The sequence below is a fragment of the Penaeus monodon genome, chromosome 2, assembly GCF_015228065.2.
Source record: "Penaeus monodon isolate SGIC_2016 chromosome 2, NSTDA_Pmon_1, whole genome shotgun sequence".
In the NCBI taxonomy this organism is placed as follows: Eukaryota; Metazoa; Arthropoda; class Malacostraca; order Decapoda; family Penaeidae; genus Penaeus; species Penaeus monodon.
Genome location: NC_051387.1, coordinates 58,474,605 through 58,489,604, shown reverse-complemented (window position 1 = coordinate 58,489,604; position 15,000 = coordinate 58,474,605). Strand labels below are relative to the sequence as shown.

General features: G+C 35.9%; 1 protein-coding gene across 4 annotated transcripts in view; it reads left to right on the top strand.

Annotated features, from left to right (window-relative positions):
* LOC119584306 (calcium permeable stress-gated cation channel 1-like) overlaps positions 1-15,000 on the top strand; it is a 26,954-nt gene that overhangs the window by 5,745 nt on the left and 6,209 nt on the right. The window contains exons 2-17 of one of the 4 annotated variants that reach the window (XR_005229795.1): positions 1,631-1,827; positions 2,203-2,285; positions 4,088-4,120; positions 5,145-5,282; positions 5,668-5,859; positions 6,318-6,503; positions 6,833-6,913; positions 7,122-7,248; positions 7,479-7,738; positions 8,046-8,196; positions 8,830-9,023; positions 9,639-9,833; positions 10,225-10,361; positions 10,693-10,976; positions 11,110-11,379; positions 12,693-12,774. Coding sequence is in view for 2 of the 4 variants with exons in the window: in XM_037932854.1 (XP_037788782.1) it covers positions 2,209-2,285; positions 4,088-4,120; positions 5,145-5,282; positions 5,668-5,859; positions 6,318-6,503; positions 6,833-6,913; positions 7,122-7,248; positions 7,479-7,738; positions 8,046-8,196; positions 8,830-9,023; positions 9,639-9,833; positions 10,225-10,361; positions 10,693-10,976; positions 11,110-11,379 (2,325 nt within the window). In the remaining 2 variants the exon portion in view is untranslated. The remainder of the gene's footprint in view (positions 1-1,630; positions 1,828-2,202; positions 2,286-4,087; positions 4,121-5,144; positions 5,283-5,667; positions 5,860-6,317; positions 6,504-6,832; positions 6,914-7,121; positions 7,249-7,478; positions 7,739-8,045; positions 8,197-8,829; positions 9,024-9,638; positions 9,834-10,224; positions 10,362-10,692; positions 10,977-11,109; positions 11,380-12,692; positions 12,775-15,000) is intronic. The other 3 variants (XR_005229796.1, XM_037932854.1, XM_037932867.1) reach the window with 3 other exon arrangements.

Genomic DNA, 15,000 nt, shown 5'->3' with positions numbered 1-15,000 from the left:
AACTACTTATTGATATCCTGTAGAGTACATCAGCTTCCTGTGGGATAAGACTTGACTTCGAATCCAAATTTAGTTTTAGGATGTTGGTAATTCACTCTTGATTTTAGTTGCTGTTGTGTTGGTTGAGAACTTATTTATAGGCATAATCGTTGGATTTATGTATTAATGAAATGTGTATTTTAAGAATGAGTGCAAGGTTTATGTTTGTTTTATATCCCTTGTCTATTCAAAGGGTAGATAATAAAATGTCTGTTAAAGTCATGTTCTTTGACTGTGCAAAGAATCTTCAAAGCATCTGTCCAGAGAGTTATCAGAATGACTCGGGAGAGAAAGAGTTGCAGGGGAAACACACACACACACACACACACACACACACACACACACACACACACACACACACACACACACACACACACACACACACACACACACACTCTCACTCTCACTCTCACTCTCACTCACTCACCACTCAGAAGAAGAAGAAGAAGCAGGGCATTTTGGGGAATATATACGTCTGGGTATATCCTCCAGCGGATTATGCAGGAAGTCTTTATTGCTTGTCTCTGGCTGTATTGTAGTGAGAGTCTTTTTTCTTTTTTACTTGTATGCATGCGACATATTCGTGATATCCCATAAGGAGAAAAAAAATGGGGGGGGGGGGAATGAGAAGCATAAAGAATATAAGAATGAAAGGGGAAAGAAGAAAGTTGAGAGAGAGAGAGAGAGAGAGAGAGAGAGAGAGAGAGAGAGAGAGAGAGAGAGAGGAGAGGAGAGGGGAGAGAGAGAGAGAGAGTGAGAGAGAGAGAAGAGAGAGAGAGAGAGTGGGAAGAGAGAGAGAGAGAGAGAGTGGGAGTTGGTTAATGTTGATAAAGTTAGAATCATAGATAGAGAGTACATAAAGTGACCCATACATTACTCATACATAGTTTACCCTTGTCCATTGTTTTCTTAGAGGCAAGATTTTCTCTCTCTCTCTCTCTCTCTCTCTCTCTCTCTCTCTCTCTCTCTCTCTCTCTCTCTCTCTCTCTCTCTCTCTCTCTCTCTCTCTCTCTCTTTTGCCCATAATGAGCTAATTCTACATGAAGTCACAGGAATCACATACAGAAACTAAGAAGCTCATTTTGTAACTGTTACAAGTAAGCTCTTTAAGCCATAATCTGTGTGTGTTTGTATATATTATAGAGGCTTGTGATTTTAATGGAATAAGTGTATAGGGTTTATTTGATAATTTATAACCTTATCTGAATGTAATGTTGCTTTTAGTGGAGTTTGTTCTGCGAGTTGAATAAATTCCTGCTTTGAGAAAGAAATGTTATGTGAGGAGTATCTTAATGTCTGACTCAGCTGGTTTTTGGAAACTTGAGGCAAGTTGTGCATAAAATTAAGGTGAAGTAGTAGTTTTATTTTTGTTGAGTGTGTGTCTCTCTCTCCCTCCCTCTCTCTCTGTTGTAACGCAAGTGTGATCTAGAAACTGTGAATACGTAGAAGAAAATCAAAATAAATTGATATCCCTTGTCTAGAAACTATGAATCCATAAAAGAAACAGCGATTATAAGTAGATAATTATGTGTCATGTGCTGTCATAGAACGAACTGACTAGTACCACTATAATTTTTGCATTGTGTCACAGATGGATCCACAAGCGGGCATGGACATCGTCACACCCTTCCCGACGATATACCCACCGACCGATGACTACAGCGACCTCAAAGTAAGCCCCGACAAAAGAAGTGTAACCAGTACGTGTTGCAGAACAAGACCCACTTTATCTACGGGGGCTATGAGGGCATTCCCGAGAACTTGTTGATTAACTTCTTGGGGTGGATTGTGAGTATTGAGATTATTGTGAGTTTTTAGTGCGTGTGTGTGTGTGCGGTGTGTGTGTGTGCGTGTGTGTGTGTGTGTGTGTGTGTGTTTATATTTACTTATTTGTGAATATAGTTTGTGTGTATGGGCTTACAGTTTCTTTTTTGTCTGTGTTTTTTTGGTTTTGTTTGTAAGTGTGTTTGCCTTTGTGAAGAGGAACAGTAACAGTGTAAGCAAAATGAAAATTTTACTATAAACTTTATTTAGTTGGTAAAGTTTCTATCCAGCATAGTATATAAGCATGATATATCTTATGTGTTTCTCCCAAAATTAATTGCACAATTTCTCATATTTCATATAAGTATTTAAACCACAGCTCTTTACCATCCTTTACAGTTGCTCATGTGTCTGTTTACGGTGTTGAGAAAAAAGGCGTGGAATTATGGCCGTTTGGCGCTTGTTCAGAAGTACGAGAGTAGGTAAGTGCGGGCCAGACCACGGGCAAACCTTTGGCTTAATCCTGCGAGGTAGCTGTTGATGAATGAGATTTTGCCCTCGAGTTGCATCCTTGAATTATTTTTTTGTCTTTTAGCATTTATTTATTTATTTATTTATTTATGTAGTTACAATGCTGGCTGCACCATTATCCCTCATGATTCCTCCATTCATTCACATGTATAGTTAATTTACACTTTCCCATTTGCACAAGACTTTATCCTGCTGTAAAGTAAATTGCAACGGAGTGTTTAGACGTAACCCTGTACTTGTTATTCATTTGTTGTCCTCTCGCCTGAGTCCGCCATATCGTAGCCTTCACCCTCATGTACGTGCTCTCTTTCATACGATCGGTTGTGATCGGAGTCATTGTTTAGAAATAAGCAGGCTGCTTTGTTCCTTTTTTTTTTTTTTCTTGATTTTTTGTTCTGTCGAGCTTTGCACATTTATTTTTCATGCTGAAAGGAATGGACTTGGATATTTTCAACAACATTTATTTCATCATCATCATTATTTCATTATTCAATTCTCTGAGAAATAATTATTTTCTGATGATCGTGCTCATTATTTTTATATATATTTTTTACATTTTTTTTAAATGTATTTTCTGTGATTATTAAATATAAGCCTGTATTAGTTTTGACGCAAAAAGAAATAAAGAAAAAGAATTCATTTTTCTTTTCTCTTTGTAATTTATGATTTGACGCAATAGTACTTAAACAAAATTTTGAGAGTACACTTGACTCTCTGTTGCCGTCATCTCTCTGTGGTTTGGTTATCCCATTGGTGCTGGTAGTTTTATTTTGTGAATTGTGTTTATATACAGATGGCTCTCCCTCAACTGATTAATCACCAAGGGGTCAATTAGTAGCACTATTTGGCCTCACTTAATTATCCTGGCCCTTGAAGTTAGGATTTTCTCTCTCTTTTTCTTCTTTCTTTCTTTCTTTCAAGTGATGTATATTTTTTTAGTGATTATTATAATTTTATTAACAGAAGAAATAGTAAAATAATAAAAGCTAAATAGAAGTATTAAAAAAGATTTTTCCCGGATAGCGCGTAAAAGGGCAAACAAGGAAGGCTCATTTTGGCCTTGTAGTTGATTCCATGGTGACTCAGCACTTCTGGAGCCGTCTATGTGTAAACAAAATTACGAAACCTAAAAGCACAAGGGACTGGGCATATATGTCCTTTTTGGCATCAGTGGGTTAATTGAGCTACAAAATCTCCCATCATATTTGCATTAGTTGGGTTGAGTTTACGCATTGTTTGTTTCATATTATTCTTTAGCGTATTGAACCATGTTTTAGCTTTCCTGTTTGATTAGTTTTAAGATGCTGCTGTAGAAAGTAATTCTAAAAGTAATGTACAAAGAAATAGCTAAAGAGATAATATTAAGTGTGATAATAACTATGAAAGCATGTTCTGTTCAAAATTAAAAGGCACATGTATATATGTAAATTTTTGTGAGATCACATTTTAATAATATCCTTTTTATTTACAATTTGTTTGATCTGTTTCTCATTCCAGCTTTTTTCTCTATTTTTTTGCACAGTATTTGAAATTCAAGCAATCACACATGATGATATTTTGATTTAGCTTTTCCCGGTTTTGTTGTTTTCCATGCTTTCAAGAATGGACCTTAAGAATGCCTAGCTTGACGTAGCTTTCATAGCCCAGAATGGTAGAGTGTGCATGCTCTGCTAGTCTAAGGTCACCATGTTTTGTTTTTTTCTGTCTTCCTGATTAACCTATGCACCTCTTTTTTTTGTTTCTCTCATTTCAGGACAAAGCATCTTGGCTTCAGTCAGTACAATGTGTAGGTTCCTAGTATGTTTTTTTTTATCATTATTTTGGTATTTTTTCCTGTATGCTTCCGCTTTTTAAGCTCTTTTTTTTACACTGTGGAGCTATTCAGTTATGTATCTCTCCTTTTTTTTTTCTCTCTGCCTTTTCAGGGGGAAATTTCAGGGTTTACATACAACAGGTGGACAGTCTTCCAGACATGGATTAAACTGGCTTCAGATACTAATTAACTGCTCTAAGGCAAAGATATTTATAATTTTGCTTGCTAAAAGAAAAGAGGATTAGCTTTTGATATGAAAACTATGAATAATTATAAGCTGCTTTTATACCTTTCACTGGTAAACATTTCCAAGTTAATGTTATTGTCTATAAGTTATTACAAATGATTATTTTTTCATGTTCAATATCAGTATACTTAGATATTCTTTCATCTTTTATTTTTCACCTAAAAGTAATTAACGTTTTATGAATGTACAGTATATTTCACAGAAAATTCTTTGAATAATTAAATTCTCAGGTCTGGAAGACTGATTCAGGGGGGGATAAACTGCATGTTTCTCACCTAAGGGATAATACATAGGATACATCTTCTTGTATCTCTTATACCTCTTTTACATTTTATTGCACAGTATATCTGTTTGGCAGAGTAAGGTTATCTTCTTACATTGACTTCTTATATAAATATATAGGTGGTGGTGGGTACTATGATCTTATTCCAGCATAAGAATTTTCCTTCACCTTCTTCTATTTCTTCAGGAATTTTCTCAGTTAAGAGTAGATTGAATGTGTCATTTTTTGTGTATTATGTTTAAAGTTGAAATTCATTTAAAAGTATTATTGATAGAATCAAATTATGAGGAGGAGGTACATCTAAAAGTAATTTGTGGTAAATGTACTAGATTGTTGGTTACAGTATGTAAGAATAGACAGTAATGTTATAAATAGGGATTAGCCAGATTTACTTCAGGTATTGCCTGATTATTTTCCCTGGAACCCTTGCCCGTAACTGATCTGTCCACACTTATTGCCTCACACAGGTGGACACAAATCTTCTACGGGAAGGACAGCGACATGGGCAAGATTGCTGGGGAGAATGACTCCGTGAGTTCCTTGGAGTTCAACACGCACATTGACAAAGGGCTGTTCTCGTGGATTCCGGCCCTGTTTAAGATCAAGTGAGTGTTTCAAATGGTGTCAAGGTTGGGTGGTGCATTTTGGGTTGCTTTAGTGAGACGGGGTTATGGGGTTCATTTCAGTTGTGGATGGGTTTTGTGGACAGTAAAGAAATGGGTCTGGTTTGTGTGGTTTGTATTTTTGTCATAGATGTGAAAAAGATTGGGATGTGTATTTTCTTATTATTATTATATAAAATTGGTTAGTAAATTATTTTAATTAATTCCAAGCTTATATTTGGCTTAGAAAATAACTTTTCTTTCAATTCTTTTCTTCTCCCCACTTCTGTGCTTTTCTCTTCTGATCTTTTCATCCTTCCTTTCCCTCCAATCTTTTCTAGTCCACTGCAGTACTAACACCCACCACATCCTCTCCCATTCCTTGCAGAGATGAGCAGATCCTAGCCAAGAGTGGTAAGGACGCGGTGCAGTACCTGTCCTTCCAGTCGCACATCATTGTGTACATGATGATCGTGTGTGTCATCAGCATTGTGATCGTACTGCCCATCAACTTCCAGGGGACGCTGGAGGGGGGTGAGAAGGAGTTCGGTCACACCACCCTCGCTAATCTTGCGCCTCAGTAAGTGTTCCAGGGCCCTGTTTGTCCATTCTTTTGCTTGTGTGTGGGGGGAAAGGAGGGAATAGATGAAGGAGGACAAGGGCTTGGGAGATATTGAGGTTAGTGTTTGCATTGATTAAAATGGATGTAAATGTAATCATTTGGTTTCTGTTTTACCTGAGGAAGGCTTTGTTGAGCATTTTTTTTTCTTTAATTGGGACAAGGGGAAGGGCTAGAGTCAATTTTTTACTTCTTTTGATGGCAGGACTTGTGTTGAACTTATAACTTGTGTGAGGATAAGGTTAAGAAAAAGTTAACCTGCTTTTTATAGAAACAGAAATGTGTGATGAAAAGATTAATGAAAAGCTAGCCTATATCCCACCTCTCATAGAAAAACAAAGGGAGCTTGGGAAAGTGTTTGAATATTAAAAGTTTTTGTAAGGGAAATGACGTCTGTGTAACCATCCCTTTGCCCACAGGTCACGGTTGATGTGGGTCCACGTGACGCTTGCTTTCCTCTTTCTCCCGCTTGGCATCTTGTTCACCCGGCGATTCTCCAAAAAGCTGGAGCTGAAGGAGGTGGCCACCACCGTCTCGCGCACTCTCATGATCACCCATGTGCCAAGGAGGTCTTGCCACAAAGACACGCTCCTGAGACACTTCCAGTAAGTTGAGAGAGAGAGAGAAAGGAGGATTGAAAAAATAAAGTTTTTTTTTTTTCTTTTTAAGAGAGAGAGAGAGAGAGAGAGAGAGAGAGAGAGAGAGAGAGAGAGAGAGAGAGAGAGAGAGAGAGAGAGAGAGAGAGAGAGAGAGAGAGAGAAAATTAATGGGATTGGTGTAGTTGATGCAAATGCATAAGTAACTATTGGGAAAGATGAAGCAAACTACGATTACATTTCTTGTTGCAACATTTTGATATACATTCTTTAATAATGTGTATTGAGACATGTCTTTTGTTCTCATACTATTATTTTCTTTCCTTTAATTATTTCAGAGAAGCTTACCCAGATATAGAGGTCACAGATGTTCAGTTCGCATACAACATTCGGTCACTCCAAGCCTTTGCAAAAGAAAAGTAAGATAGATTGATATTTTCAGTTTCTTTTCGTATACTAGGGTTGGTGCCAGAAAGGTAAATGGGAAAATTATACTTCCTATGATGTTGAAAGAGAGGAAGTATGTAGAGATACACATTAAAGTCATACATGCCTATATACATAGATATATAGATATTTTTGTATTTGTTTATGTATTCATTCTTTGCCGTATATCTTGTATTATAGGGAAGTGGCTCATAATGCAAGGATATACTGTGAATCTTACATGAAGGAGACTCACAGACGGCTTGATATGAGACCTTACAAGGGGGGTGTTGTGTGCGGCTGCTGTGACATCTTTGGCTGTCCGACGGTAATTTGGTGTCCAACAGGCTAGGCATGAGACTTGCAAAGGATGTTTTTTAGATAATGGGAATATTTGGTGTATCTGCATTGTAGAAATCCCTTATGACTGATTGATATATTTAGAAAAATGCCAGAAGATCCATTCACATAAAAGACAAGAGTGAGTGTCACACCAAATTGATATTAGACTTAACTATTTAGTAATTTTGTGCCGATGACTTCCAACCCCATGACCAGGTGGATGCCATTGAGTATTACACGGAGGAGGAAAACCGTCTGGCCAACGAGGTGGAGAATGAAAAGCTGAAGGCCCTGCAGAGGCCAACCGGCGTGGCGTTTGTCACCTTCGATAGCATAGAGAATGCCAAGAGAGTCCTCCAAGACCACAGGGCAAAGTGTGACTGCTTCTACAGCCCTCCCACGTCCTCTGCCTCGGTTGACCTCAAGCCACACAACTGGATCATCAGGGTTGCTCCAGTGCCGGATGATATTTATTGGTGAGTTCTGGCGAGTGGGGCAGGGGGTAATTATTTTTTTTTTTTTTTTTTTTTTTTTTTTTTTTTCTCTCCTTCTTCTTCTTCTTCTTCTTCTTCTTCTTCTTTTCTCTTTTGGGTGGGGAAGGTTGATGTAAGATATTTATTTCTGTTTATTGTCGTCTTGTTCTGTTGACTATTTGTACATCTTGGTATTAGAAACTACAACAAAAGTGATATAATTATTATTTGTTATGGTTATTATCATTCTTATGATGGTGGTGGTGATGATGATTTATTTGTTCTTAGTCTAACTGAAACCTCTCTTCAGGCACAACCTGTCCGTCACTACACGTCACTGGTGGCTGAAGGCTATCCTGATCAACATCATGTTATTTTTGGTGTTGTTCTTCCTCACAACACCTGCTGTTATCATCAATGGTCTGGATATTGTTCCCCTGACTGGGCGACTCAGTAACATGGTGAGATAATTTATTGCTGTTGTTGTTTTTTCTTGCCAGTTTTCATTTGGAAAGTGGATATGGTGATGCATATAGTTACTATTGCTAGAAGCTTATGAATAATAAGGGTTCATTTTGTAAGGAAATTGAATTAATAATATGTCAGTTTTACATTCCTTGGCGGAAGTATGAATAGATAATGAGCTCTATTTTTTGTTCTTTTGTATAAGATGCCGTTCATTTTGGAAGCAATACTCAAATGTGTGAAGGGATATTTACATATGTTATTGCTGATATCATCATTGCATTTATCACTAGTAGTAATAGTACAGTAATGCTCTCTATGCCATACACTTAAGTGCATATATTTGTAGCATCCAGCATCTGGTCTCATGTATTGTGCATCTTTTGAGAGTACCTTCTGTTTCTTACTGCGTATGACAGCAAAAAGAAAGAAAGAGGAAAAAAGACAAGTTTTTGAGAGGCTGTCATCTATTGAGTACAGATATGCTGTAGGGTTAAGTAATACATACATGCATTATTATTACTTTAATATTCTGTTATTAGATGTTTCATTTTAGAAATTTTGATATTTACAAAATACTTTTTCATATTTTTTTTTCATCATTATGTATAAATTTCTCCCTCCCTTAGAGCCCAGTGCTGTCAGAGTTCTTGCCCACCCTGCTCCTGTGGACCATGGCTGCCCTCCTGCCAGTGATCGTGTCGTACTCGGACCAGTTCATGTCTCATTGGACGCGCTCTGCCGAAAACCACTCCATCATGAGGAAGACCTTTGTGTTTCTTCTGTTCATGGTCATTATCCTCCCTTCTCTAGGACTCACCAGGTGATTACCATGGGGTAGAATTTTTGTGTCAGATATATTAATCGTTTCATCACTTCTTGGAAGATTTTTTCTTCTTCTTTCTTCTTCTTTCTCTTCTTCCTCTTCTTCATGTTCTTTCTTCTTCTTTTCTTCTTCATGTGGGTTTCTTCTGGTTTTGATTAAACCTTCGCATTTTTTCTTCAGATCTTTTGTTATGTCCCAGACCTTTACTTTGGAATGCGTTCATTCTGGTTCTTTTTCTTATGTATTTCTTCTTTTCTTATTATTTCATCATCTACTATCTGTCTTACCATTAATGGAGTTTGATATTTAACTTGACTCTTCCAACAGTTCGAAACTATAATCCCCTTCAATCTTCATTTTTGTCAAGAACTCCTCAACATTTTTTCTGTGGGTCTACAGATCTTGGGATTACAACCTGCCACCTTCTTCGTTCATGTGCTCATCCCTGTTAATTGGTTCATAAGTAATGCTGTTATCATTATTGCAGAACCAGAAGAATATTGATCTTATTGCCATTTAGATAGATATTCTGCAGTTTCATGGCCACAGTATTCATAGCCTTGATATCGTCAATATGAAATCATCAATTATGATTATATTTTATCTTCTCAGTGCCAAGGGTTTCATGGAATGGCTCATCCAGTCACAGTCTCAGAACGAGACCTTCCGCTGGGAATGTATCTTCCTCCCCGATAATGGTGCGTTCTTCGTCAATTACATCATCACCTCGGCATTCATCGGAACATCGCTCGAGTTGATTCGATTCCCGGAGTTATTTATGTACATGGTTCGGCTTGGGCTGTCGAGGCAAGTATTTCACTTTTAATTATTTATTATTACCATTTCTGTGTATGTGTATTGTTACATCTCTGTCCCAATATATATATATATATATATATATATATATATATATATATATATATATATATGTATATATATATAAAAAAATATATATATTTTTTTTTTATTTTTTTTCTTTTTTTTTTTTTTTTTTTTTTTTTTTTTTTTTTTTTTTTTTTTTTTTTTTTACTATATAAGTAGTAATTAAACAAACTGGAGAATTATTTCTAAATTATAGATTCATATTCAAAATTTCAAAAGCATGAGCCTTAAATCTTAGTAATGAAATAAGGATATATATTTATTATTCCTCTCAAAACTAACTTAGATATTCACATCTCTCCTTTTGGGATTGCAGATCTGAAGCAGAGACAGCAAGCGTTAGAAAAGCTATTCTCTACGAGTTCCCATTTGGTGTGCAGTATGCCTGGATGCTGCTTATTTTCGCCATGACCATCATTTACTCTGTTTCTTGTCCTCTTATCACACCCTTTGGTACGTATTTCTTATTGGGTGTTTAGAAAAATCACTGAAAGCGTTCAGAGGGAATCGGTTAGGAAGGTGTTTTTCCCGTAAAAGTTACAATGATTTTTGAGTCAGATTTTTTTCCACTCTTTTCCTTGTGAAATAGAGAAATGATAGATTTTGTGAGATCTGTACTTTAATCTGCAATCAAAAGGAAATGTTTTTATTTATGAACTTGTCAACTGTATAACATAAACAGGACTTCTCATTCAATCATTCATTTTTGTGACTACCACTGGCATATATCATGATTATGATCTTTATTCGCAGTGAAATGACTGATGAACTTCCCTTTCAACAGGTACTCTGTACATGATCTTCAAGCACCTGGTTGACAAGTATAATATATACTTTGCCTATGGACCTTCAAGAATTAATAAGAACATTCATACCTCAGCCATTAATTTTGTGATAGTCTCAATTGTGTGTCTGCAGTTAAGCTTGCTCTTCTTCTCTCTTGTGAGGCAAGGGTTGAAAAAAGATATAACTATATACAGCATTATTCTGCTGATTATAACATGCGTCGTATTTATCACACACAATGCATTCCATTGGTTCAAGGATCTTAGTCCAGTGGAATACAAGGTAGGTTTTCTATAGTTCATATATTATTTATTGGTTTAGTATATTTATGGAATAGTAGTACAACTTTAGCTCATTGTATATAAGGAATTTATTCATTATATACATTAATTGTTGTATATTGTTCATTACACAGAAATTTGGAAATGGAACTGCCAATGGCGATACTACATCAGTCAATGATGATGAAAGCACAACAGAAGTGGCATGCCAGTTTGTGCCAGCTGTGTTACGAGATGCTCCCAGTGGAGTGGAGAGCAGCTATGACTATATAAACCAGCCACGGAGCTATGGCACACGGCCCAGAGATGAAAACGGGCTGACGAATGAAGCAGGGGTTAGGAGTGATGAAGACAGCCCGCGGGCTAGACAATCTAGTCTCTATCAAGATTATTCCCAAGCAAAGGTGAGTCATCAGAATTGGGTCCTTTTTTGGGCATCCTTATGGTCAGTGCTGACCGATATTTATAACTATATATATAAATATACTTTTTTGTGTTATCTCTATATACATTTTTTTTTTTTTAAGTTTCTTGTTTTGAGATTTTCTGTGTGGGGTCTTTTTATAGGGAGGGAGAATCTTTTTTTGGTTTTGCCATGCTGTAATGATATTATGCTGGCTAGCAAGGAGGTGCACTGTCTGTTCTAGGATTGCACATATGATTAGTGAATGAAATGTGCTTGGAGTTTACTTTAATTTGTGTGAAGACACCATTGATCAGTCCTGACTTGAGTTGCATAGAAATTTGATATGAACTTGTTTTTACATGAAGGTGCAGTTTAGTTTCATACTTATCTCTGTGATGTTTATTGCTGAACTTGGAATAAGTGCCTAATGTAACATTTTGCATGTCAGAAGTCAGTAAGTAACAGGTAAATACAGTGTGTTACTAACAGCAGATTTATATATATATATATATATATGTATATATGTATATATATATATATATATATATATATATATATATATATATATATATATATATATATATATATATATATGCATGCTGATGTTTTATGATAATTTCAAAACCCCATACTGTTCACACACCTGCATGCCCACTGGTTTTCAATTAGTGTCTACAAAAAAAAGTCACAATCTTTACCAAAGTCATTGCCTCTTGGTTTTATGCTCATTTCAGTGCACTCAGATCTACATGTAATATAACTTTTTTCTCTTTTAAAGCACACAAAGAGATGCCATGCAAAGTCCTTATATTTAACTGTTGTCTGGAGAATGTCATACAGTATATTAGAATCAAAATTCCTAAGTTATAAGAAAAGTCTTTGGCATGTTTTTTGGGTGGGGGTCATGGGGGAATGTATAGGGTAATCAACCCTATAAGAATAAATCTTGTGCGAAGTGCAGATTATTACTTATGTAGGACTTGCTTTCATTCAGCTTATACTAAAAAAAATTGTGTTTCTTCGAGAAATATTGGATATAATTTGTTTTCCTGTTTTGACTGGAACTGCCTTGTATATAATTCTAATGTCACATATATAAAATTTTTAAGTACATGTAAACATGTTTAGGTCATTTATCTTTATGTCAACCAGTGTTTTTACTTTTTAGTCCCTGTTGTGAAATTTCATCCTATGTGCCTAAGAATTCTGGAAAGCCATTTCAAAAGTCACAAGTTCCTCTTTGCATAACATCTGGCCACATAAAACAGCACCTTTTGTCTTCTAAATCTCCATCCCTTCCACATCCATTAGCACCTTGCTGCTCCAGTGTTGGTACAGTAAATATTACTGAGGACAGTTTCACGGATAGTACAGCTAAGGGGCAAGGGCAAAGGTACGTCATGTTTGTGGTTGGCGATGTGACAGTCGCTGGTTTTTGGCTATTCTAGGTGCGTTTTTTACTGCTATGTTCCTTGCTTCATCTCTAGAAATTGCTTGAATTCTGTATTCATAAGAGGGACATTGTTATTATATTATATTGTTACTGTATTGTAAATATTAATGATTATTATTAGTTTTACTACTGATTTGATTATTGTTATTATCATTATTTCTTTGCTGCAATATCTAATTAGCACTGCATAATCAACAGAACAGGAGTTTAAACTTTTAAGCTCCCTAATAGTGCAAAATAGCCATCTTCACACTGTTTGAATGCATTATATTAAGAATGCACAGCAAATTTTTGGCTTTATCACTATTCCAGATCTGCTTGCTTTCAGTTGCACCTTCAGGACACATAGATAGAAAAGAAATATCACAAAGAGATAGAAAGGAGACTCTGAAACACAATTCAAAAATAGTTAGTTGATTTTCATATAGAGCAGAAAATTGAGTTGTTTATATTAACCCAATGCCACTGGGACCATGAAATCTTCACTGTAGTCTTGTTTTGTGAAATGTATTTACACAGATGGCTCTCTAAGGAGTCATTTAGTAGACCTCATCTAATTTCCCTTTTTGTTAAGGTTGCAGAAAAAATGCTCTTTTCATAGTGCTGTTATTATTGACATTATAATTATTGTAATGTTATTTTTTAGTAACATAAAAATTTTTAAAATAATCTCTGTGAAAATCAAGGAAAAGGGTAAGCATGTGAGAGAGGTAGGACTAGTAATTGACTTCTTGGGGACTAAACTCATGTGCATAAAAAAAATTACAAAACTAAACACAAAGTGGGTAGGACATGTATGTACATGCCACTCCAATCGGCAATGGGTTAAGTTAAGCAGATGGTCATCTTTGCATTACTGGAAGAAGCTGGATTAGAGATTAGAAAAATTGTTGGGTGGAATATTTGTTAGCTGGTTGTAATTTTATGTATGATAATGACCGGATTGCGGCGAGTCGCTAGGTTGCAGAAATGAGTAAAGTTAGAAAACAGTTTATTTCTTGAAAGAAAGAATTAGGGAAACTCCTGTGACTGTTAATGTTCCCTAGATTATTATCCATAGACAGCAGATGCTACCCATTGTAAAAAAATCAGAATAGTGAGGCGTTTGTATTTTGATAATCCTAAACATGCCCCATTCCCTCTGTGAGAGTGGTTTTATTTTGAAATTAATACAACTCAGGTTGGTAGATGAGTTTTATGTATGTTACCATAGTGAGCAGAGAGCCACCGTGATCAAAAGAAATATTTCATCACCAGTCATCACATAATGATTAACTTTCCAGATATTAAAAAAGATATATTGATTGATAAGGGAAGCAGTCATAGTTCTTGTTCCTCGAAAGGAGACATTGGATCAAAGTGTTTGTATATTAAGTAGGGACTTGGTTTATTTGGTGTTTTAAATGTTTATAATTGGTTTATGTTCTGTATAAATATGATACAACTCCAAGCAGGATTATATCATCTTGCCACTTCATTTTGATACTGTTTAAGGAGTCTGAACTTGCTATTTACCATCTGGCTATAAGCTTTTCAGGCAAATGTCACAGCAGACTCATCTTGCAAGAAATTGTAACAAATTAGCTTTGTTAGAACAGCATACTCAAGGATGTTTATTATGAACAAGAGAATATGGGGTTTAAAAGCAACTCTGAAGTTTTCAAGCATGCACAATTACATTTCAGAGAAGTGATGCTCAGCTCATTTCTGGTGTGTTATTGTGAACAAAGCATAATTTTGAAACCGTAAGTGATGCCACAACTCCTTGCTTTTATATTCTATAAAATGTAATATGAGGAATTCATGCAATTAGGTCTTTACGTTGTAGAAAAAGCCATATATAGGTTATGGCCATTTGTGTATGGAGTTTTGGTGAAAGTCGTGTATTTTTTATGTAAATAGGTGCTTTACAGAGACTAGTCTACCATTGTGATCATCCATATATCTCAAGTAAAGTTGTTTGCATTTTAGTAAACACTTAATTCATTTGGGTAAAGTGGGTTTGGCTCACAGTGGTAATTCAATCCTCAAATGTCAGGCTCAGGCTGGACAGTGTTGTTACCTTTGTACAAGGGAGTTCTTGATTTTGTAAATACGTTCTTTCTAATTTGTGTTTTTTCTATCTGTCTTCCTTTTCAGGGATAATTTGTATCAGGGACATTTTTA